This window comes from Chrysemys picta, chromosome 6, assembly GCF_011386835.1.
Source record: "Chrysemys picta bellii isolate R12L10 chromosome 6, ASM1138683v2, whole genome shotgun sequence".
Taxonomy (NCBI): domain Eukaryota; kingdom Metazoa; phylum Chordata; order Testudines; family Emydidae; genus Chrysemys; species Chrysemys picta.
The window spans coordinates 30028949-30052930 of NC_088796.1; the positions used below are offsets into that span (position 1 = coordinate 30028949).

General features: G+C 40.9%; 1 protein-coding gene across 4 annotated transcripts in view; it reads left to right on the forward strand.

Moving 5' to 3' along the window:
• NNT (nicotinamide nucleotide transhydrogenase) overlaps positions 1–23982 on the forward strand; it is a 62664-nt gene that overhangs the window by 23548 nt on the left and 15134 nt on the right. For all 4 annotated transcript variants that reach the window (XM_008168720.4, XM_065598901.1, XM_065598902.1 and 1 more), the window contains 11 exons: positions 423–614; positions 2533–2686; positions 5811–5972; positions 7230–7340; positions 8314–8459; positions 10471–10666; positions 11724–11957; positions 14827–14987; positions 16161–16340; positions 20455–20614; positions 21941–22022. In XM_008168720.4, the coding sequence (XP_008166942.1) occupies positions 423–614; positions 2533–2686; positions 5811–5972; positions 7230–7340; positions 8314–8459; positions 10471–10666; positions 11724–11957; positions 14827–14987; positions 16161–16340; positions 20455–20614; positions 21941–22022 (1778 nt within the window). The remainder of the gene's footprint in view (positions 1–422; positions 615–2532; positions 2687–5810; positions 5973–7229; positions 7341–8313; positions 8460–10470; positions 10667–11723; positions 11958–14826; positions 14988–16160; positions 16341–20454; positions 20615–21940; positions 22023–23982) is intronic.

Below are 23982 nucleotides of genomic sequence, written 5' to 3' on the forward strand. Positions count from 1 at the left end.
AGTCTGGGAACGCACCCTTAATGCTCTCCCAAAAGACTGAAAAGACTTAATAGGCTATTCTGTCCACCTCTCATCTGGCTGTTTTAAAGTACCTGAAGTTGTAAGAGTATTTTTGAAATTAGGGATGGAAAAATGCTCACATAGTGCATCCCTCTTAATGTTCAGGCTTAATCCCAGTGGTGTGCAAAGTGAATGGATTTACTCATTTTGTGATATAAACACTGTTGGTAAAAAACACAAACAGTAAGTGTAAATCTTAATGCAATAGTTTATTTTGTAACTCATTAAAATCTATACAAACCTGTACTAAAACTAAACTTGCTACTTGATGTGCATATCTAGAAAGGTTTTGGATGTTGAGAAACACTGTGTTTTCTGAAAATTGTACTGGACTTTTAAATGTTTCACTTGGTTTTATTTAGGGAGTTACACATATAGGTTACACAGACCTTCCAAGTAGAATGGCTACCCAGGCCAGTACTTTGTACTCCAACAATGTTACCAAACTTCTAAAGGCTATAAGTCCTGACAAGGAAAACTTCTACTTTGATCTGAAGGACCAATTTGACTATGGCACTCTGGACCATGTTGTTAGAGGCACTGTGGTAATGAAGGTAAGTCAGCATGCTATATCTTTATAACTGTATTTTTGTTTACTTCCAGACCTATAATTGAAATCTCCTTAAATCCATCCTAAGGAGGTAAATATTTGCTTGCATTTATATGTAGCTTATGAAACAAAGCCTTGTTTTTGTGTTCATGTTAAACATTCCTCTGGTCTCTGTGATGATTGTGGTTTTTTATTATCACTACTTTTTTTATTAAAGGGCCACCATCAATGTGAAAATCACATTTATCTGAAAATGCTGTGGCTACTACAGTTAACAGAAAAGCCTAAGATTTCTGTAACTGCAAAAAACAAAAATGTCTTTCTGTATTTTTTTGTTTGCTTGCTTTGTGAATTTTGACAACACTTTCTGAGTAGACATTTATGCTGTTCCCATATATAATCAGTTTTCCCCTTGCTGAAAAGATCCTTATAAGCATCCCGAAGGGAGCAGAAAAACACTTCTAAAATCTATTTTCAAGGAATTTAAACAAATAAAAATCAGGAGATGGTACTTAAAGGGAGCTCTAGCAGAAATATAATTTTAACATTACATTTAAAAAAGATCAAGTAGACAGTATCCTTTCAAGTTGGTTTTTTAGCATAGGTCAAAGCCAAAGGAAACGTGAAGGCCTTAATTTATTCATAGAACAGGTCCAGCATCGGCAATGGTAATACAAATTTCTTCTCTTTCCATATTAATGTGCCTCGTTTGTGATCTTATGGAACATTTAAGTGAGAGGGATAGTTCATTGTGTTATCGGTGTCTGTCCACTAAAACTTGGAATAAGACCTCAAATTAGTTTCCTCGTATTCCAACTTTAGCTGGGAAGGGAGTGGGTTGTATATAGATACTGTATTGTGCTTTTTGTCCTAACGTATGCTTAATGGTTCACGTAATCAAGACAGACTCCTCTGAGCAGGAAATATGTCTGTCTATATGTTTGAGAGACAACATGGCTTAGATAAGGCACTGGGCAGATAGTCAGGAGACCTGAGTTCTATTACCCGCTCTACTACTGACATGCTGTATGACCTTGGGCAGGTTGCTTAATCTCTCTGTACTTCTGTTTGCCCCCTGTCCTTTGTTTGTCTTGTGTATTTAGATTGTAAGTTATTTAGCAAAGGACTTGTCTCTCACTGTATGTTGTACAGTGCCTAGCATAGTGGGGCCCTGATATTGACTGGGGATTCTAGCTGCTAGTATAAGAATACTCCCTCAGGTGCCTAGCACAATGTTAATTCTGTGAATAAATAATAATGGGGTGGTGGGGTGAGATACTACTGTCAGTGAGGAAGGGGAGGGACAAGAAGGGGAGCGAGGGAAGCTACTGAGACTGGATGTGACGGGGGAACAGACTCCAGGCTGGCGCGGGATGTCCTGGAAGTTCCTACTCCTGTTTGTATGGCAGTTCCCCAGTGGCTGGTGCCTGGTGCCCTGGCTCCCCACCCCAGTGGCTGGCACACACATTCCTGCCAGAACCTGTAGTGGCTGGAAGATGGGGAGAGGAGAATTGTTCCTACCTGCTTCCTGGTGGCCGGCCCAGTCTCGTGTACTGGCCCCTCCTCTGGGTCAGAAACATAGCTGGATCCTGCCCTTGCCTCTGAGATATTGGGGGGGAGAGACCAGAAACATATATCCGCCCCTTCAATATTTCCATTGCAGGGGTGCTAGCCCATGCCCACCTCTGGTCCGCTGTCCCGAACAATAATCTTTAGGTTTGACTGAAAAGAGATGTTATGAAGAACATTCTATTCATAATTATGGCTCTTATTTGACAAGCCACAGACCAGATTTTCACCCATCATTCTTTGATTTTGATCTTGACTCTTGTCTAAAGAATTTATTTTTGAAGAACAAGCAATGACCAGCTGGGCAAGCCATCTGTCATTCTAGGGGTAACTGTAACTTTTTGTATTGTCAGGATGGCAAGGTGATTTTTCCAGCACCTCCACCAAACAACATTCCTCAGGGAGTCCCTGTGAAACAGAAGAGTGTGGCTGAGCTGGAAGCTGAGAAAGCAGCCACGATCACACCTTTTAGAAAAACGATGACTGCTGCATCTGCATATACTGCAGGTGAGAGAACTCTGACACTGCAGCTACATCCGGAGTTAGGTGACTGTGTGTTGTGTGCTAAATTCAGCCTCTTGGAAACTTAGGCTTGTCTATATGGGCAAGAAGGTAGTTTATCTTAATTCACTTTGGAAGTAAATCAAGCTGAACTGAATTAAGATCACTTTAATTCTGAATAAGAGCAATCACACAGGATGCATTGTAACTAATCCACTTTAAAAGTTAATTCACATGAATTTTCCTGGGCATAGCCATGTAGAAAAGTTCTTAATGAAAAATAGTAACTTCAATCATTCCATTAGTAACTAGTTCTAACCCTATTTTGGTGTGTGAGAAACCGACTGGTTGATTACTGACTTAGTGTAAAAACAATGCAATAATTGTTTCTTGGAGAGCAAAATTTAAATAATCTCACCAGAAATGCTGGTATTTCAACATCTCAAATAGTCCAGAGTAATCTGACATGCATGGGTGTATGTTTGGTGTATTTAATTAAGAATCTGTGAAATACTTAGTATTCCAGCAAAGTCCTTGAAGTATGTGTGTTTGAGTTCTTTTTAGGAAGTGGATTTTTTTACGCTTTACTGGACAAAAAGAGATACCAATTGCCCAACAACTTTGCGAAGTATTGGGAACAAGTGTTTGCTTTTGAAGAATAAGCAGCAGGCAATAGGAGTTGCCAGTAGGTTTTCAATTAGCATTTTACATGCACCAATATTGTAAGTTAGCCTACTAAGGAATTCAGAATGTAATTGCATGTCTGTTTTCTTTTCTTCTTTAAAACTCATGGTTTAAGTATTGCAACAGAATTTCAGCATGATTGTGGTACTCTTACTTAGCTTTTGCATTTAATCAAAACAGGAGAGAGACCACATTCAGCACTATCTTTCCTAAGGTAGAAAGCTCTTCTACCAGTGTAGCTTTGTCTGTGTGCATAAGAAAAATCTGGAGAGCATTTTTATTAATAAAGATCAGCACCTGCAGAGCCTCTCTTCAGGCCCACAGATCTGATAAATTCATACACAAAACTGTACTTGATTTTTACTTCAATGCTGTCACAGTTCAGGGCAGCTGCACCTGTATTCCCACTCATGGCCCAGCAAGAGCTCTTGCTCTAGGCTCCCTGCTCCTCAGCTGTTACCTCTCTTAGGCAGAGATCCACGTCTCTCTCTGTCCTGACTGGGGCATTTCCCGACTGCACAGGTCTCTTCCTGTACTGTGACCTCCTCAGGAAACTGAAGCTCCCTAAGCTGGCCTGCTTTATTTTTTGCTTCAGAGACAGTAGACCATATAATTGCCTAGAGTTCAGCTACCACACAGGGCTTTCTAAGCAAGCACATTTATTCTTAAGGTAAAAGCATTACAGAGAAAACATTAACAATAATAAAAGAACCTACATGCATGGAAATAAGCTTACCAGAGATCGCCCCCTTACTCTAACAAGGGCTCTGGCTGGTGAACAGTCCTTCAGACCCCACCCAGGGGTTTTCCTGTGGTCAGAGGTTCATCACAGCTTCAGCTCAGAACAAGCAAACAAAGGAGTCCCTCCTTGATCCAGTTTGGGTCTCTGAAGACACCATGAATAGATAATCAGCCAGACAATGGATTTCCCCCTCAGGGGGAAATTTCAGAAGGCTGATTTCTTACATGATTGGAGTGAGGGTATTTTCATACCCCTTAAAAGAAGTTGCATACAATCCTACAATAGTACATAAGTATTTGCATTTTTAATACAATGAGCTCCTACAGTACTTAAACCTTATTGAATTAATTTTAATTTAATTCAGTCAGGTTTGTCCAAGATATTGTCATATCTGTCACAAATGCTTTAATTCCATTGTACAGAATTAAAAGCTAGAAGTACATTTGCAATCTGGACAGTAGTAGAAATGTGAGATGAACTCCACCCAACATTTGGGCTGACACAGACAATTAAAGTCTATTGAATTTGTCAACTCAAATTTCAAAATAGGCTTTGAGCTGATAAGCTATAATTGCTCCCATATAACTATAACTGTTGGGTTAATGATCTACTAATCAAGGAGTTTCCAGGTGGGCATTATTATTTTAGAGAGAGCCATTACAAGCTATTGAGTAACTTGATTTAAATAGTGAGCCCAGTGCAGTCTGGTTCAGACTGACTTGTTCCATTGTTTCTGGCTGTCAGTTTGAAGAGGAACAGAGGGTCCTGTGGCACCTTTGTCATAAATAGCAAAGTTTGAAGAGGATGGCATTTCGCCCTTTCTTTCCTCATGGGAGTTTGCCATGTCTTTTTTAGCACTGGGAGGGAGATGATGGGTGAGGGTCCTCTGGACCTTCTCCTCTTGGCTCGTGTTTAGGACTGGATCTGCCAGAAGGAATAATGGACTTTCATTCACCTTTTACGCTGCAAGGCAGCAATCTTCCTTGGTCTTCAGACCTTGGCATTTCCTGTTGTCTTTAATCACAAGAACTAATATTCAGCAAAACAAGGGGTGCACAGCCAGTGCTACTTGACGCACTCCTGCTGACCTGTGCAGGAAGGGTGACATAGTTGGCCATCTTCTGTGGCATTCATGGTCTGGTCAGACTGGAAGTGATGTTCCCTTGTCCCTTCTGATTGCGGGTCTCTCGTTGTACTGCCTAGGTCAACACTCTGTCACAGTCCTCTTTGACAGCCATCTGATTTTCACGTCCCATGTGCCATTTGCTTGGATTGACCATTACAAAAACGTTTTATTTCTGTAAACTGTGCAGATTTATTCTGGACACCAAAATGGAACTACATGCTTCCATTAGTCACTTTTCAGTGTAGGCCTGCATTTCAAGCCTCTGTGTTTTGTTCTCAGAGTAATGTAATGTTGGCATCAGGTGTGTACTACTCATTTGTCTAAGGTAATAATGAATGAATGTAAAATGCTGTGATGGAGGAGGAGGGAGGGTTTTTAATCCAAGCTGTATCTTCACCATAGTATCGGAGCACCTAGAAGTCTCAAGAAATATGGTTGGGTACGTTAGGGTAATGGGGTGGACACATTATCAACTGCTTAATCTGATTTACATATTCAATATGTCTTACAGTTTCAGTGGAGAAATGTAAACAAACCATTTAGAGATCACAATTTTGCATTAACCTTGTCCTCCTTAGGTCTGACTAGCTTGCTGGGACTGGGCATTGCAGCTCCTAATGCTGCATTCCCACAGATGGTGACAACGTTTGGTTTAGCTGGAATAGTAGGGTACCACACGGTCTGGGGTGTGACCCCTGCTCTTCACTCTCCACTCATGTCTGTGACTAATGCCATCTCAGGTAGGTGATTGCCCTGCAGCTATTTGTGTTGTGTAGAGGAAACATTGGGTGTAGTTATGATATTTTATGAGCTTTTAGTAGAAGTTTAATCCTCTGTATTTAAGATGCTAAGGAGCCAGATTTGGGACTATTCCAACTGAACCTTTTGTCATAAATAGCAAAGATAACAGACTTCATGTGTGGTTCTTACTACTGGTAGCCTCCTTCAAAGAGAACTAGTTACAAATCTATAAAGGCAAACATACTGCATATTTTTAAAAGCAATTTACCATGTAACTGGGTTGTCTCTTGCTTGGGACATGGCAACCTCTTTCCTGCATACCACACCTCTCCCTTCCAATCTATCCAAAATCCTGCTCCTAAAATCATCTCCCTCTCCTTCCCTTCTGGCAGGCTTGTTGCTCTCTGCTTCCCTCCCCTTCCATATCATATTCAAGTCTCTTAGTCCTCACCTTTCAGGTCATAAACAAACTGTGCTTACATCTCTGGTTTCTCTTCTTCCTACTTCCTCTTTTACTCCCTTCACTCCTCCTAAGCCTCTCTCCTCACTGCCCCCTCTCTCTCCTTCTCCTGTTCTCCTCTTCATGCCTTCTTCCATGTTACTCTTTTATACTTGGAGTGGCCATCTTTCATGTTCCTCCTCACACTCGCTTCTGGAAAATCCCCCACTAATGACCTCCATGAGGTTTATAACCCTCTCCTTGCCCTTAAAAAATTACACCAGCACTTGAGCTAGTACAAGTCTGAACAGCTTTCTGTCTGTCTTTCCTGGACTGTAAGCTCTTTCAAACGGGGCCGTCTCCTCTTAATGTTCGTACAGCTGCATACAGAGTTGCGATTACTGCCAGCTTAATAATGAAATTAGGATAGACAGTAAACTGGCCCTCACTTTGGAAATAACTGCTGTTCTCAGCCCTCATGAACAACAAAGCCGGTCACATTTGTGGCCTAATAACTCAGCCTTTCATTTATAGATGAACAGCCAGTGCTGCTTAAATTAACATATGATGTGTTCTATTCCAAAAATGTATTGGTCTGTTGCTTTACTAATGTGTTCTGTGGCATACTGGGATAGCTTTGCCAATAATTTTTATTTCACTGCAATCGTGGTTCAGAAGGATTAAACTACAGTAATGTGTACAGTGTTTGGCAAAACTATAATCAAGTGGTGTCTGTTGATTCTTGAATTAGAGATCGCTGCTTGGTATATAATCCGCTGTTTATATTCAGTAGCTTACTCGTATCTTTTTCTAATAGGACTGACTGCAGTTGGTGGGTTGGCATTGATGGGAGGAAACTATTTCCCTGAAAGTACTCCTCAAGGTCTTGCTGTGCTTGCTGCTTTTGTGTCATCTGTCAACATTGCAGGTATGAGCATGTTAACTTTCCATGAACATGAATCAAAACACACTGTGACCACAGTCCATTAATGCCTTCCATTTTTCTAGTGGTATAGATTGAAATGACCCTAATTTATGGATTGGGATCACTTAAAAAGCAAACAAGCTAGTATGGTTGTTGACAGTGGCATTCTTGTGTGCCCCTTCTATGATGTGACTTTCCATTGGAGAAAGTCTAAGAATACCAGTTATTTTTGATAGTTTAATCACTTTAGTGATTGCATGTATTCCATGCATTCCTCTGCATTTTGAGATGGTATTGTATTTATCCATCTCCCCTCTTCAGGATCAAAATTGTGGCCAATCTTCAAAAAGACTCATAACAAAAATAGGGAACATAAGTCTTTCCACTATGTAACATGGAAGGGCACCTGACTCCTATGAAGACTGTTCCTGGCTGTGACTGGGAGGGAAGAGAACAGGCATAATCTCCCTTCCTATACTTGTGTTAGTAAAAGCTCTGACATGTGATTAGGTGGCAGAAACAGAGGACATCCACTGCAGAATTTTCATTGGAAACTCCAGTGTGTGTCAGTGCATTTCTATCCCACAGTAGGGGATAGTACGATACAGGCATGGATGATGAGTGGTGTGATCATCAATGAGCTGTGCTGCTGAACAGGTAGACAATTGAGAGTAATGGTAGATGGGCAGGCCACCTTGCAAATCGATGCGGGTGTCTGACAGATCTTGGTATCTATATGTGGTTGCCAGCCCACCAACCCCTCCCTCCAATTGGATGAATTCCCTGTGTAGTCTAAAGAAAGTAGTTATATCTGACCTTAATCCTAGATATCTGCATACTGGCTAGTACACCAGATTCCAAGCTTTCCAAAGCTCTTACTCATGTTCCAATGGGTGCTAGGATTAACTAAATATTTTCCTAGAAGCTTGGCCAAGGCCTAGTTTCAGCTTTTTTTTTTCTTTTGTACTTTGGCAAGGTGGCTTTCTGGTTACACAGAGAATGCTGGATATGTTCAAGCGTCCTACTGATCCCCCGGAATACAATTACCTGTATCTGCTCCCTGCTGGTGTTTTTGTAGGGGGATATGCAGCTGCTCTCCAGGGTGGCTATAATATTGAACAGGTAAGAAGATCCTTCATTTTCAGTCATTTGCTGATCCAGCTTTCACCAGGTCTCTTTCCCATTTGGCAACTGGACTTAAAGTACACAGTGTTCAAATCACTTTGATCAAACAGGTTCTGAAATAAACCTACAAAAGGGCTGTATCCTACTGTCCTTCATCTCCCACCCAACTCTTTCTCAAATTGCCTCTAGTTTTACCTCTTATTTATACATTTGGTAAAGATGACATGGGCAAGGGATCAAAACCGGTCAAGACAAGGTCAAAGAACTTTTTTGACATTTGCAGGTTTGTAAGTAACTTGATGCGACAGTAGTTTTGGCATTTAACTTCTTTGTGGGAAAGGGAAAAATTCACTCTGTCGGTCTTGTTCCCTTTCTCCCCCCACACACTTAATTGCTATTCTTTCAGTATTCCTTTCTTCTCTGTGCTTTGCCACACTTTCCACTTGTTGGGAATGCGTCACACTCCAGTTTACATTATGAATTCCCCCTCCCCTTTACCTGATGGCTGGGATATGGAGCTTATCTGTATGTCAAGTACAGGCTTTTAGAGCAAGCATCCGCTGACTGCTAGTGACATGGCATACTTTTCTGTTGATGGGCTTTGGAGGACACAAACTATTAATGACTTTTCATCCTCTGCTTATTTCCACACAGGCAGCCACGTATTAGCTAACTCCACAAGCTAGCGCCAAACTGCAAATGAACCTTAGACATTGACTTTAGTGTTGCAAAGTTTCTAAATAACAACTTCCTTTAAAATAACTTTATATTTCTAAAATAGCAGGGTTTTTCGCATTATGGACAAATCTCTTAAGCTTTATTTCTGCTATTCATTTTTAAATGCCATTGAAATGGATGCTCTAACAATACCTAAGAACGAAATAGAGAGCTAAGAGTTTTTTTGAAAGTTTAAATCAGAGACCAGGCAAAAAAGGTAGGAGTTCTTTTACCTAAGTCTTAAAACTTGTAAACCATATTTGTAGAGGGATGGATGGGATTCTGAGCTAAGGCCATGTCTACAAAGTTTCAGCCCAGAAGGAATGAGAAGAGATAAGGTCTTTAAAAATAATCCCGTTTCTCACAATGTAGAACCTCTTATTATAGTGCTGCTTGTTCAGATTCAGATCATACTAGTTAAGAAAATGGAAATCAATTACCTTTTATTTTTTGTTGAAGTAACAATCTATAATAATTGTCTCAGGGATTTGTAACATAGTATTTTACAAACACCCATTTTATGCTATTTAAATTATTATTGAAATTAAATATATGCATGTAAGATACATTTTTTCTTTTGTAAACAGGAAGCCAAAGGTATCATAAGTAAACATCAAAAATTGTTTCCCTACCCATTAGGACAGTTGAACTCTGACAACATTAATTGGTATTATGCTAAGAAAATCTTGTGCTTACGAAGGGAAAACTTCTGGAAAGTCGTCTCAACTTAAAATTAATGTCATGAGAAGCAGGTGAACTAAACTTAGGCCTGGTCCCCACTAAGTCCCCAAATCGGACTAAGGTACGCAAATTCAGCTACGTTAATAACGTAGCTGAATTCGAAGTACCTTAGTCCGAACTTACCGCGGTCCAGACGCGGCAGGAAGTCTCCCCCCGTCGATGCCGCGTACTCCTCTCGGCGAGCTGGAGTACCGGCGCCGACTGTGAGCACTTCCGGGATCGATCCGGGATCGATTTATCGTGTCTTAACCAGACGCGATAAATCGATCCCAGAACATCGATGGCGTGCCGCCGGACCAGCCGATAAGTGAAGACTAGGCCTAATAAAGCAAAAATCCTCAAATTTGATTTAAATGTAACCTTTTAAAATGACCACAGTCACATTACAACAACAAATTTGCACACCACAGTAAAATCTCGAACTCCTCCTCAGTAGCATTCGTTAAGATCAAATCCACCTTTGTGAACCATCAGCACTAAAAATCTCTTTTTTTTTTATGTAATGATCAGAAAGATTTTAATGAATATATGTGTTTCTGTTATTTTAAAGATGATCTATCTGGGCTCAGGCTTGTGTTGTGTTGGTGCTCTGGCTGGTCTGTCCACTCAAGGAACTGCTCGTCTGGGTAACGCTTTGGGTATGATAGGTGTTGCTGGAGGTTTGGCAGCTACTCTTGGAGGCCTTAAACCATCACCAGAATTGTTGGCTCAGATGTCAGGTGCAATGACCCTTGGTGGCACCATAGGTGAGTACAGCACCATGTAAAATTCAATTTTATAACTTACAGGTGAAATTAATAGCTCATGGTTACATGCCACTTTTGATATCTTTACTCTAACTTAGTGGCTATAGAGTGCTTTTATCCATCTATCAAAGCACTTTACTCTGGTGGGATAAAAATTGTGATCCCCACTTAGCAGATAAGGAGCTGCCTGCTTACAATGAAGTACATTTTATCAGCTTCTGTCCCTCTGCCATAATAATGGGTGGGATCCCAGTCCTGCTGCAAGGCTCTATACCAATGAAAATATTCAATGAGATCAAGTCCAAAGACTGATTCTTGAGACACTCCACTAGTAACCTTCCTGCAGCCCAATAATTTACCTTTCAGCACAATCATTGGTGTCATATCTTTAGCCAGCCACCTCACAATCGCTGTACTAATCCCAATTTTCTCCATTTTAACAAATAATTTCCCATTTATTACTGTATAAAATGCCTTACTAAAGTCCAAATAGATTAAATTTACCACACTTCCCTTGTCTTAAAAAAAAAAAAAAAAAAAAAAACGTTATCAAAGAAGGATTTTGGGGTAGTCTGGCACAATCGACCTTTGTTAAACCTTGTTGCATTTTATCCCGTTTTCCATTTACCACCAGGTCTTCAATTATTATTTCCTTCAAAATTTGTTCTAAAGGCTTGCATTCTGTTGAGGTCAGACTAATGGATCTGTAGTTGCCCAGCTCGCTCAGTAAGAAAATTAAGGAACAGAGAGGCTAAACTCACACTGCAGGTTAGTTACTGACTGAAAAATTGAAATCTGGTCTCCTGAGTCTAGTCAGATTCCCTCTCTTTTTGGACTATGCTGCCTCATATAAAAAGAATACTGAGTTCAGTGGAAGCTTCTCAGGTGGCTGTAGTCTAATACTAATACATTTCTGACTTTTTGATTTCCTTATTCGCACAATGTCCCCAAGGCACAAAATTACTGACATTACTATATTGAACAGAATACACAAGCTCATGATCACATAAAACAGTACCTTCTAATATTTTAATTCTTTGTCTCCAACTCTTGCCAGGTTTGACAATTGCTAAACGCATCCAGATTTCAGATTTACCTCAGCTAGTGGCTGCTTTCCATAGTTTGGTAGGTTTGGCTGCTGTGCTCACCTGCGTAGCAGAGTACATGATTGAGTATCCTCACTTCGCTACTGATCCAGCTGCAAACCTCACCAAGATTGTGGCGTATCTTGGCACATACATCGGTGGTGTGACTTTCAGTGGCTCCCTCATAGCTTACGGGAAACTGCAAGGTGAGTGTTGTCCATGGTGGGCAAAAGCGAATTTTTTAATTTATTTTGTGTTTGTCATTTTTCTTTGACTCTAGCACCCATTTAATAAACTGTGTGTGTAGAGCTTAAAAAAATTCTGTTTTACAGAAAATGTATCAAGTGAGTTGATATAGGCTTAACTTGAGGGGTTTTTTTTAATTGCTGCTTTGCACTTTTTTTATTTGTTGTATAGTGCTTTTTTATGGATGATCTGCATTCAGTGTGCTTATGGACAGTATTTCTCATGTTAATCACCAAATAATGTAAACAATCCCCAGCCCACATTATCCAAAACTTAGTACTGATTTGGATTTCTTATTTAATGTACTGTACATACTTTCTGTCTGGACATAATTTTTTTACTGAAATGTATTAAAATTAAAAGTACATATGTCATCTGGCCGAGTAGACAATTTAGGGTGAAATCATGGTTCTATTAAAGTTAATAGGGGTTCTGTCACTGACTTCCATAGGATTTCTGACTTAGAGTACAGATTTCTTTTACTAGGTCTGTTGAAATGTTACATGACCCTACTTTAAACAGTCAAATTCATTAAAGTTATCTTATTTAGATGCATTTCTGCTTACATACCACATGAAATCTGTCTCTTCTTTTTACATTTATAAACATTCCTATGAAACATAGAATCTTTAAAGATTCACCAACACCTGATGATTATTCTCTACCTGAAGTACTAATCCTTCATTTGACATAAGTTGATTGCTGTGGAAGTGATTGAGTGAACACTTTAGTGCATAGGTACAAGAAATCTAAGACGTGTCCATAGTAGGGCACTCTAGCTAAAAATTCCCACCAGTGCTAACCCTGGTATAGCTTGTAGTAGCACCATTGGGAATTTTTAGCTAAAATTTCTCTGTATAAACAAGGCCTCACAGAGAAGGTGGAAATAGAATATACAAACAAGGTGGTTTGCCCTAGCAATTTCTCTGGTAGAGAGCTTTAGGAGAAGGCAGCTTGTGAGTGGAGATCACAAGCGAAGTACCCAGCTACCCTGAGCAGCCACTCAATGTGTGCTGCTTTTTCTCGCTACCTCATGAGCTCAAATCCCGAGATGCCTGCCCCAGTCCTCTCCCACCTCTCCCTTTTCACCTCTGTAGTACCATTATTGGGACATTCTTGTTTCCATGACTGAGCCAGAGATACCAGAGTACTCTTCTTTGTTCCTAGCACTGGAAGACTGCCCATTTCTTGCCTTCCCCCTGAGAACTGTCCTCCTTCTGAATAAACAGGCTTTGGCCTGTGACAGGAAACACTCACCTCCTGAGTGCCTCCTTTTTGCTGGATGAGGTGCTGCAATTTTTCTTGGTTCTGGCACCCCCTGTGGGTTGTTGCCCTTGCTGGATGGGTCTCCAGAGTCTCAGCCCTCTGGCCAAGTCACACAGTCAAACTTGATGAATGAACCCCTTCTGGGGTAACAGAAGTTCAACACACCGTCTGTGCTATTGGGGTCTTCAACACTGTCTCGGGACTCTTTAAATCTAGCCCCTTTCTTGGGCCTTAGGTAAAGAGTCCCACTGGAACTGGTGGTCTACCCTCACCAGGGTCTTCACCGCTGGGTCCCTTTAAGTCCTGCTCTTCACTTGGGCGGCTCAACTGAATCTTGTCCCCTTCTCAGGGCTGAGGCCACTTTGCTAGTGGCTGGTGGGGGAACCGGCCCACTCCTCCAGGTCCCAGCCCAGGGACCCCTACACACCGCAGCCACGGACTGATTCGTTCAGTTTGCTGCTGCTATTGCCTGGTCCTTTCCCCCTGTAGCTCCTTTCTCTGCACCCTGACCTCCGGGCTGAAGTTCTCAAATCCTCTTTCTCCTCACTGGTTTTGTTCTCAAGCTTCAATAATCAGCAACAAGCACTCTTCCTTGCTCTTTTGGTCTCAGCCAGTAACTGACCTGCTCAGGAACTGCAGGTCCTTTTAACTGAGACTCTTGGGTTCTGATTGGCTGCTTCCCTGCAGCCTTTCTAGGTGTGAAGGACCCACCTTCACTGCTCCTTTCCTGGTGTGTGGAGGACCGCAAAGCCTTCAGTAGGTCTGGTACACCCTGTCACAGAGCCCTTTTTTTGTTACTTTCTGATGAAATATATACGAATGTAGAATCCGTACCTAAATGGGGATTGGCATTATGTGGTACTTCTGGTCCTGCTATGGATAGCACAAGTAAGTCTTCACCTCAGAGCTAGAACTGTTTATGTAATGCATGTTCCTCTCTACCTTCACATTCATTCTCTCTCTCTCTCTCTCTCTCCCCCGCCCCCCCCTTCCAACCGAGCCCAACCCACTTGTTTTTATCATGAGAAATTCAGGTCAGATTTACCTTGGAATATTCTGTGGTGACTGGAGAACTTTAGAAATTAATAAACATCATAAGGCACTTGCGAGAAAGGATATATTTGTTCCTTCCTCCTGTTAAAGTCAAAATACTCATCTCTGAGGGCCGTGCCCCCCCCCCCCCAAAGTCTCAAGCAAGAATAGATTTGATGTTCCTAGGAGTCCTACTTAACTTTATCTGTCTAGCACATTGTTTCAACGAGTTCTCTAAAGCTCATAACACTGCCCTGGATATTCATTAGCTATGTCTCCTCCCTAGAGACATTACACACAATCCCACGATACACACTTGCATTTTTAATACAATGAGCTCCTAAGATACTGAAACTTAGTTCAATAAGGTTTGTCTAGGAAACTGCCCTATCTGCCAGTTTCTGCCTTAACTTTGAATTTCATTTTGTTTTTGGGTGTTTTATTTTCCTTTACTTCTCAGAGGGGAACAGGGGGAGTCAGGTGTCACTCATGCATTTTAAGTTTTAAATGTGATCCTATGTTTGATTCCAGGTGTCCTGAACTCTGCACCGCTCCTTCTGCCAGGACGGCACTTACTGAATGCAAGTTTGCTGGCCGCCAGCGTTGGTGGAATGATTCCATATATGATTGATCCTAGTTACACTACAGGACTTACCTGTTTAGGTTCAGTGTCGGCACTCTCTGCTATTATGGTAAGTCAGGGAGTTGCACAATACTCAAAGTGAACAGCAATTACAGACATCTAGACTTCGTTTTGTTGCAATATCTGTTTTGCTGCAATATATACTGAATGCCCACATAGCAAGAGAGTCTGGGGGGAATCAGCATGTACAGAATTGTCAGTTGTTTTTTTCCCCAGATACTAAAATTGTCCCATCAATATATTGTGATACAGTGGTTATCATGCCATAAACCAGAGCTACTGTATCATGAACCCCTGTGGGCAGATGAAGCTAATCTGCAAGAACTTGGGTAAGGACTGGTTTAGTATCTAGCTTTGCAAGATGTGTAATTTTTATATCCCTTTAAAATATAAAATATCACCTTTTTGCTGAAGTATGCTATATCATAAGTTACTTCCTACCACGTATATTAGACAACTCTGCTGTGATGCTCTGGTAAAAACGATGGTACTAGAGTGGAATGGGAGTTGACGTGAGACTTTAAAGGATCTGAAATTGGGCCTTGATTCAGTAAAGTACTTATGCATATGTTTAGTTTTGCTGAATCTGGGCCTTGGTAAGGAAAAAGCTAGTTTACTGTGCTGAATTATCCTTCTTGCCTCTGCTATTTTGGGCATTCAGCACCATACAAATACCTTTTTAGTTCACTTTAAAAATAAAATACAGTAGAATTGCAATTCACCTTTTTAACTCAAGTATCATGAATTAATGGAACTATTCACAAATAGGATAAAATGAAGTAGATCAAGAGAGACATGTTTAATGATGCCACAACATATTTATAGATCTTCTACAAGTCTTTTTTTTTTTTTTCTTAATGATCATATTTCTTCACCTTGGTACATCAGCAGCACAGTTTCTCTTTGAATTGTAAACCTGCTGCTTTTAGGGATATAATCATTTATTTTTAATCAAGGCCAGTGTTCACAAAAGACCTTATTTATGAAGCTGTGTAATGTGTTTTTTCTGTCTAATCTTTGAAGGCAGAAATGATCAGAAATCCTATAGGCTAATCTCTTATTAATCTCTTTTACATAGAACATACTTTGGTGTGTGGATCAAATCATTTTGGAATCTGATTTAATGCTTTTTAGTAAATATCTGCACTATTAAATATAATATCTCTGGGTTGCTTACAATTTGTAAGATTATGGTGAAATGTATATATTTTTTCATCTTCAGGGTGTCACTTTAACAGCGGCTATAGGAGGTGCTGACATGCCTGTAGTTATTACTGTACTGAACAGTTACTCTGGATGGGCTCTGTGTGCTGAAGGCTTCCTGCTCAACAACAACTTGCTGACCATTGTTGGTGCTCTCATTGGTTCCTCTGGTGCCATCCTGTCTTACATCATGTGTGTGGTAAGAATTAAATAGAAATTGTGTTCATACTTGAAATTGTATTGCAAAATAACTTGGGAGCCATGCTCAGAATCTGCACTGGGCAGGGAAGGGATGTGAGGCAAAACTGCTATGACCAGTTAATGTTGTTTAGAGACTGGTAAATTTCTTTATGGTCTTAATTCAAATTGTTGGGTTGGACAGACTGAACCTTTTGTGAAATTAGAAGCAGCAATTCCGAGATTAAACATGCCTGACTTTTCTGCAATTCTGAAACATTTCCCCTTTATAAAGTCCCAATTCAACAACCCTTCCTTAGGCAGCAAAGTAGTGAACACTCTGTTTTTAATTCCCATTGACTCAGTGCTCAATTCAAAGTTAAGCATGCTCTTAAATGCTTTGCAGAACTGGAGCCTAGGAATCTGATACAAAATCCATTGACTTCAGTGGGCTAAGAATCACGCCATGAATACCTAAGTAGGCTGACTCCTCAGACTTGAACATCTTTGTAATCTTTATCCATTAGCAGTATAAATTAGGCTTAGACTTGTCTGTCTGTGTTCACAGGAAAACCTATTGTCATGAGTGAACTCTGCTATGAACCTTTATAAAGCCTGTAATGTGTGTGGTTCAATCTGACGATGGCTTTACTTACCATTTGAGTTAGTAATCTACAGTCCTAAGTGATGTTAGATGGTTTGTTCAGAGTTTGATGAATTTGAATCTCCACTGGGTGGCAGCAGATGCACATTAGTCTGTTATTGACAAATCTGGAATAATGTTATGAGTTTAAGTTTATCCCGTCATGTGTAATCATAGTTTAGTATTAGTAATGGACTGTGCTCCTGGAATGCTTCCACACTAATCTTTTTTTCTCTTCCTCCATCTCCCTCTCGTTTTCTAAGCGGGATAGAGAGCAGAAAACTGTGCCCTTAGTGTGCAACAACTGCCATTTCTGTCTGTTCCCATTATATAATTTTTGGACCTTCCGTTTCTCCTCCCACTCTTGCCTTCTTTCATATCAATGTTGTCATCTGTTCCCCTCCTGATATTTCCTTGTTACCAACTATGACTGTCGTCCATTACTCTGTTCCTGGTAAACTAGAGCTGGTATCGTGTGAAATGTCCTGTATAATTTAATGTAAACTTTTGTTTCAATTGTTGCTCAAGAAAGATTAAATAAAAAGGTATGGTATGCATGGCCTGATTAGGTCTGTACACGGACAAGTTTGGAGAGTAGGGGCAACCATGTTATATTTGCAAACTTTGGAGAGTTTAGCTTTTAAGATGATGCTCAGTAACTCTCTTGTGCTGTTTTAACCCAGTATAGATAACAGTCAATCAGCATAACTGCACTGAGTTACTGAAGTGCAATAAACACAATAATGTGATATTTTTCAGCAGGTGTCAATTTTCTACCCTCCCCTAAGTAAGGGACTTTGTTCCATGTTATGAACTGCTTTCCAAAATGTAGCTTTTAAATGCATTACTGTAATCCATGGGACTGAACAGCTTTTATTCTTCAGCAGCTCTATCGTGAAAAAGAAACGTCACTCCCATGACCTGGTAGGGAAAGTCAGATTTAAGATGATATAAACTCTAATAATGCAAACATGACTCAAACTGTGCCAGTGAAACAACATTCTTCTCAATGTGACTTCCATCCAAAACAATATATTTATTGAAACTTATCTGTTGCAGATGAGGAGGTGTTTGTGGAAATGTCTTAATGGTTGGAAGGTTCATTCTGCTGGATTTTTAATAACTTTTTTTGTGATTAAAACTAACTTAATCCCAAGAAACATTCCAAATCTCTTAAAGATTTTATAAGACATTCATAGATGAATCTGCCTGACTTATCCTGTTGTGCCTTGGACAGGGTGAGTTAAGGACAAAGTTTTAACCTCCAAACCAAAAAAGAAAAACACCTTGCTGTTAGAGACTTCTTGTTACTTAGGGTTACCATAATTTAATTTAAAAAAAGGAGGACACTCCACAGGGCCCTGGCCCCGCCCCAGCCCTGCCCCAACTCCACCCCTTCCCCTTCCCCAAAGTCCCCGCCCCAACTCTGCCCCCTCCCCTGAACACTCCGCTCCCTGCTCCTCCCCCTCCCCTGCTTCCCGCAAATCAAATGTTCGCGGGAAGCCTGAAACAGAGAGGCAGCAAGTAAGCTGGGGCGGTGGCGGGGCGGGGCGCGGCCCAGTGGCTCCCTCCGGCGGCCGGCCGGCCCAGGCCAAGAGGCTCTGGCCTCGGCGTCTCCCGCCCGGCTCGGCTCGAGCTCTGGGGCGCCGGCCCCCGGCCGAGCACCGCCAGCCCCAGCCCACGGCCGAGCACTGCCGGCCCTTCCCTCCCTCCCTCCCTCTTTTCCCAGACATTTCCGGCTTTTTGGGATTTCCTCCCAGACGGGGATTTGAGGCCCAAAAAGCCGGACATGTCCGGGAAAATCCGGACGTATGGTAACCCTATTGTTACTTGAATTGGTTTCTTTTTCTTTACAACCTTAACACAGGCCTATTTTCGTAGAAAGTTTTTGCTTTGTTAGGAGAACCCCCTTCCCCTTTGCTTTTGGTTTACACATATAGATGGACAGGCTGTTTAACCATTAACTAATATTTAAGCACCATGCAAATTGCCTGTCTGTGGAATGCACAGTGAAGTTTAGACAGTAAGAAGACTTAACTATTCTGGTAATATCTTGGGGCACTGTCTCCTTTTCTGATTTCGTGGTCTTCTTGCACAATGAGGTATCTCTTTCCTTTTAACTTCCCTTGTAAAGACCTTCCAAGTAAAGTACAAGTTTTTGGAGTTGGCCTGTGTATCTTTAGGGAGCTGCTGCTTTCTCTCCTCCACCCCCCCCCCCCCCAAGCTTTAACAAGATTGGAGGTTGCTCTATATCTTGCAGTATCAGCCCCAGTGTCTTTAAGGCAATTGAGTTTTGTTGGGAGCATTCTCCTCTTTCCAGACCACATTACCTGGTAATTAGCCACTACAGTGCAATTGCCAATAAATTCTATTTTTCTCTTCCCCCCCTTGAAATAGGGGAGGTATTAAAGCTTCATAGCATATATCCAAAATTGTGTACTAATTGTAGGTCTCAGAATGGGTCTGATCCAATGCACATTTAAGTCAAGGGAAGGACTGCCATTAACTCCAGTGGGCTTTGGGTCAGGCCCAACATCTGTCCTCATGATATCTGAAATGCTGCTACCACATCACTTGTGAACAAAGGCCTTCCACTTGTAACATCCTTGTTTCTCTTTCTTTGTTCTTTTGACAGGTGTTAGAATTCTCCAGAGTGGCACATCTTCTAAGGCTGTAGCAGATTTTGTTTAAACACTTAATTTGGCACTGTACACTTCCTTGTGGGTTTTCCTCTCATTTGCATGTGTGCAGATTAACATCCGTTCTTATTAAAAGATTTGCTCTGGGGTATAACCTGGCATGGCATGCACACTCTTAAACCTAAGAGCAAAGTTATTTCCCTTTTATTCCCCTTTAAAGTTTGTCAGACTGTAATTACAACAAATTTTGCCTATTTCCTGGTAGTACCTGAATATTTTGGGACCCTAGCTATTAGAAAGAGCATGCATCATAGTAGTTGGTGTCAGCTAGAGTGTTCTTGTTGTCAGTCCATGGAACTGAATTCTCAGGAGGAGTAGCTTTTTTAGCCTTTAAACCCTTTTTGGTGGTCCACCAGTGTCTGGTTTCGGTCCTCTTCAGTTCCCTAACGCGTTGTATGAGTTAGCATTTGGTTAGCTTGGCTTGTGTATTTTGCTTTGTTCTATTTTATTTTTCAGCTTGAAGCAGTGGTGGCAGCTTATAAAGCTACCTATAAGGGCCATTTAATTGTCATACTATGGTTTAGAGATTCTATGGTTACAGGAAGAACTGGTCAACAACAAGGAACATCTTTTGCAGAAATTTCATCATTCCTACCCCCACATCCCTTTTATTGTTGAAATGTCCATTTTTTTTTTGGTTGAAATGTTTTAATTTGGGGTAAAAAAATGTCTTAAAAAAAACCAGAAGAGTATTTTAAAAAAAACACGATACAGAAGAAAGTTTGCTTTGTAAAACTATTTTTCTGTTATCTTGGATTTAGTGATCAGCTGGACAAAAACACCTTGTTTTTCAGGCCATGAATCGTTCTCTTGCCAATGTCATACTTGGTGGCTATGGTACCACTTCAACAGCTGGTGGGAAACCTATGGAAATTACTGGTACTCACACAGAAGTCAACTTGGACAATGCAGTTGAAATGATAAGGGAGGCCAATAGTATTATCATTACTCCAGGTAAGAGGCAGTGACAGTGGATATTGTAAGACACTAAAGGGACATAGGTTATACATCTTCATGATTCACAATCATAAGAGGGGACATGTGGTTTAGAGGTTAAGGTACTAAATTTGGAGTCGGTAGTCTTTAGTTCTGTTCCCAACTTAGCCACTAACCAACTGTGTAGCCTCCTTGGGCAAGTCACTTCAGTTTTGTGTGTCTTGGTGTCTCTCTTCTTACCGTTTATCTAGTTTATTTAGTTCGTAAACTCTTAAGGCTTGGAGCTGTCTCTTACTCTGTCTGTACAGCCAACACCTAGCACAACAGAGTTATAATCTTGGTTGGGGCTTTTAGGCATGATCATAATACAGCTAGTGGCAGTAATAAAATTTCTCTACCTTGGATTATTAGAACTGGAAGATTTTTGTGGTTCTTCTCCACTAGCTCAATGTTCTATTTTTTGGACAGCTGATAAATATCTAAATCCAACCACTGAGATAATAAAAATCTTGAAAACACTTCTCATAGGGTTTTATAAAACCTTTCTCTTGGCCAAAAAAAAAATGTAGGTTTTGTATACTTCCGTAGTAGAGTATCCTTTTAAAGAGAAGTTGGTCATTAGTTATATTTCAAGATTTGTTTTCATTAAACCACATGATGCCAATGGCTGCATAGGACAGCATCTTACTATTAATGTATAAAACTCCACCAGCACTCTTAGTATCCTTTTATGTATGCCAATTTAGGCAAATACGCTGTTTCATAAGAGTTACCTTTGCTTCAAACAGGCACACAGATGTATTGTTTTGGTGTTTGGCATTTATTGCTATCATTGGTACTTCCGGCACTATATTACTGGAAGAATGCTGCTTACAATTTATGCTCTTGAGGGTTTTAAGGGTGGTGCATGTTCCTCCCATGCATTATTTCTGTACAAAGTTAATGAAAGTAAAATAATGATATATCCCTAAAGGCTGTATCCCACCTGGATTTGCATTGTAGATATCCAAGTTTGAAGGTATGACAGTAGCTTCTGCACCAAATTTTGGCTATGTTTGTGTGAAACCGCCTGTTCCAGTACAACAGAACAGGATGTATGTTTCTGTAAAGTTGAAGTTTAGTTGTCCAAACGGATGTATTGATATCACAACTATAGTTCAGTCTGGAGAGCAAAAAAGAAGAAGAAAAAATTAGGTTGTGCTGAAACTCTCATGAGTTATCGTGATGTTTGAGTTCAGCTTTTTTATGGTTAGAGCTTCTGGTGTACACGTGAAGGAAATGAAGCAACTTTTCCTACTTTGAACTGGAGAAACAATTGTTTAAGTATGGGAATGTTTCTTTCAGGTTATGGTCTGTGTGCAGCGAAAGCTCAGTACCCCATAGCTGATCTGGTGAAGATGCTGAAAGAACAAGGCAAACATGTCCGGTAAGTACCATTGTGGGGGTGGGGTGTGTGTGTGTGTTTGTAGAGGGAGACATAACAAAGGATTTTTCATTGTATGAAAATGCCTTAGAAGTCTGCTTTTTGCTGTCACCAATTATGTTTGTGCTGATATCTGAGAACAAGCTAACTGGAGGAATGTTCTACTCTTATCAACCTACCACAGAGTATCAAACAGTCTAATAATTTCATGATACTGTTTAATCACACAGGTATTGGTGCCATTTATTGACTTCAGTGGAGTTGCATTCATTTATTTCAGCAGTTAATTTTTAATCTTTTTAAGCTTAGTACTACTTTGTTTGGTCTGTCATGCTGGGCTCCATCCTTACAAGCAATGGCTACAACACTCTAACCTTTTACTGCTGTTGCTCAGTATAAGTGCTCATGAAATCTTTGGAAAGTTGAATCTCTTTTTTTTTTTTTTTTTTTTTTAAATATTACCCTTCCCTTGGAAGTATCTCTCAAAGTACAGTCATTTGGTTTTCTAAAGACACAACATATAGAGGAGACTTCTGTTCAGGAACAGCTGCTTCACTGAAATATAGTACAGGATCCTGTTCAAATCATTCCTGTTTCCTAACTTTTGCTTCCTTCCCGGGGAATCAAGTCTCATGCCTGTTGCACTGTCACTGTCTTCTGGGGAGGTTTAAAGTAGGAGAGGACATGGCACTCCTGGAACTTGGGCGGGGAAGGGAGTGAGAAGGGGATGGGAATGCCAGGAAAAATCAATCCAATACCAGATGGAAGGATGTTAAGGTACCTCCACCTGAGGCAGCAATCTTCACACCATGAATACAGGCTTTATTTCCCTCAGGAAACTTACTCTGGATTTCATTTTTAACTGATTTATACTAATGGAATCAGTGCTTACAATCTGAGGAGCAAATAAAACACACACTAGTAGCCAGTAAACACACAAAAGGTGGGCAGCCCACCCTGAGTGGCTTTATTTACACTAAAAAGGGGGTAAAAAAATCTGCATTTAAAATATTGGATAAATCTCTCTCTCTCTCTCACACACACACACACACACACACACACACACACACACACACACACACACACACACACACACACACACACTAACAGCATTAAAAAATTCTACATTTCAACTTTTTCTCACCCACCCACTAAATGTCATCCCACTTTTTTTCCTCTCCAACCTTCCCCCCCCCCCCCCCCAACATGTTATGAGTTAGCTAAGAATGCCGAGTACTTGGTGGCAAATTCATTTTTAATTGCACAAGGGCTGGCAGGCTTGCAGACACTGGGGCCCTTAGGAGACTCTGGTAATGGGGTAGGAGAGGCATACAGAGCAGCAAGAGCGGTTGGCGATCTCTCAGGAGCCCCTTAGTCTGTGTTTAACAGTGAAGTGGTAGAGCCTGCTCTAAACTGTGGCAAAAGGTTTCCTTCTCAAGGACTTCTAGTCCTGAGGAGGGAAGGATCAGGCTGTCCCCTCTGTTAAGATTAGCTCTCTGATCTGGCATGTTCCTAAAAGTCCTCGTAAGGTCTTCTTTCTGTTGTCTGTGGCAGAGACTGTAACTTGCAAAGGATATGCTGAGAGCTCTGCCTGAGCCCTCTAGTCCCTTTGCAGCTCACCACTGGACTCTCCCAAACGACAGAGCTGCATCATTGAGTCTTTTACACCCCATGCCCTTGGGTGTAAATGCATCTAGCTTCTGATTTGTTTAGAACGTTCCTGCCCAGCCCACACTAGCTACTTTCTGAAGAGATGGGCGTTTGTTGCCATTGTAGCTCCAGTCATAAGACTTTGGAGGCCAGGTTTTTATCCTGTAGTTGCCATTGCAAGTTGGACTATATTTTCACATCCATATTTACATCAACTCCTCTAGCTCTACAGGTAAAGGCTGTTGGAACTCAAAACAAATGTTAAATTCCACAGAATTTACCCCAATAGAGTGTTACAAAAAGAGGAAGCAAT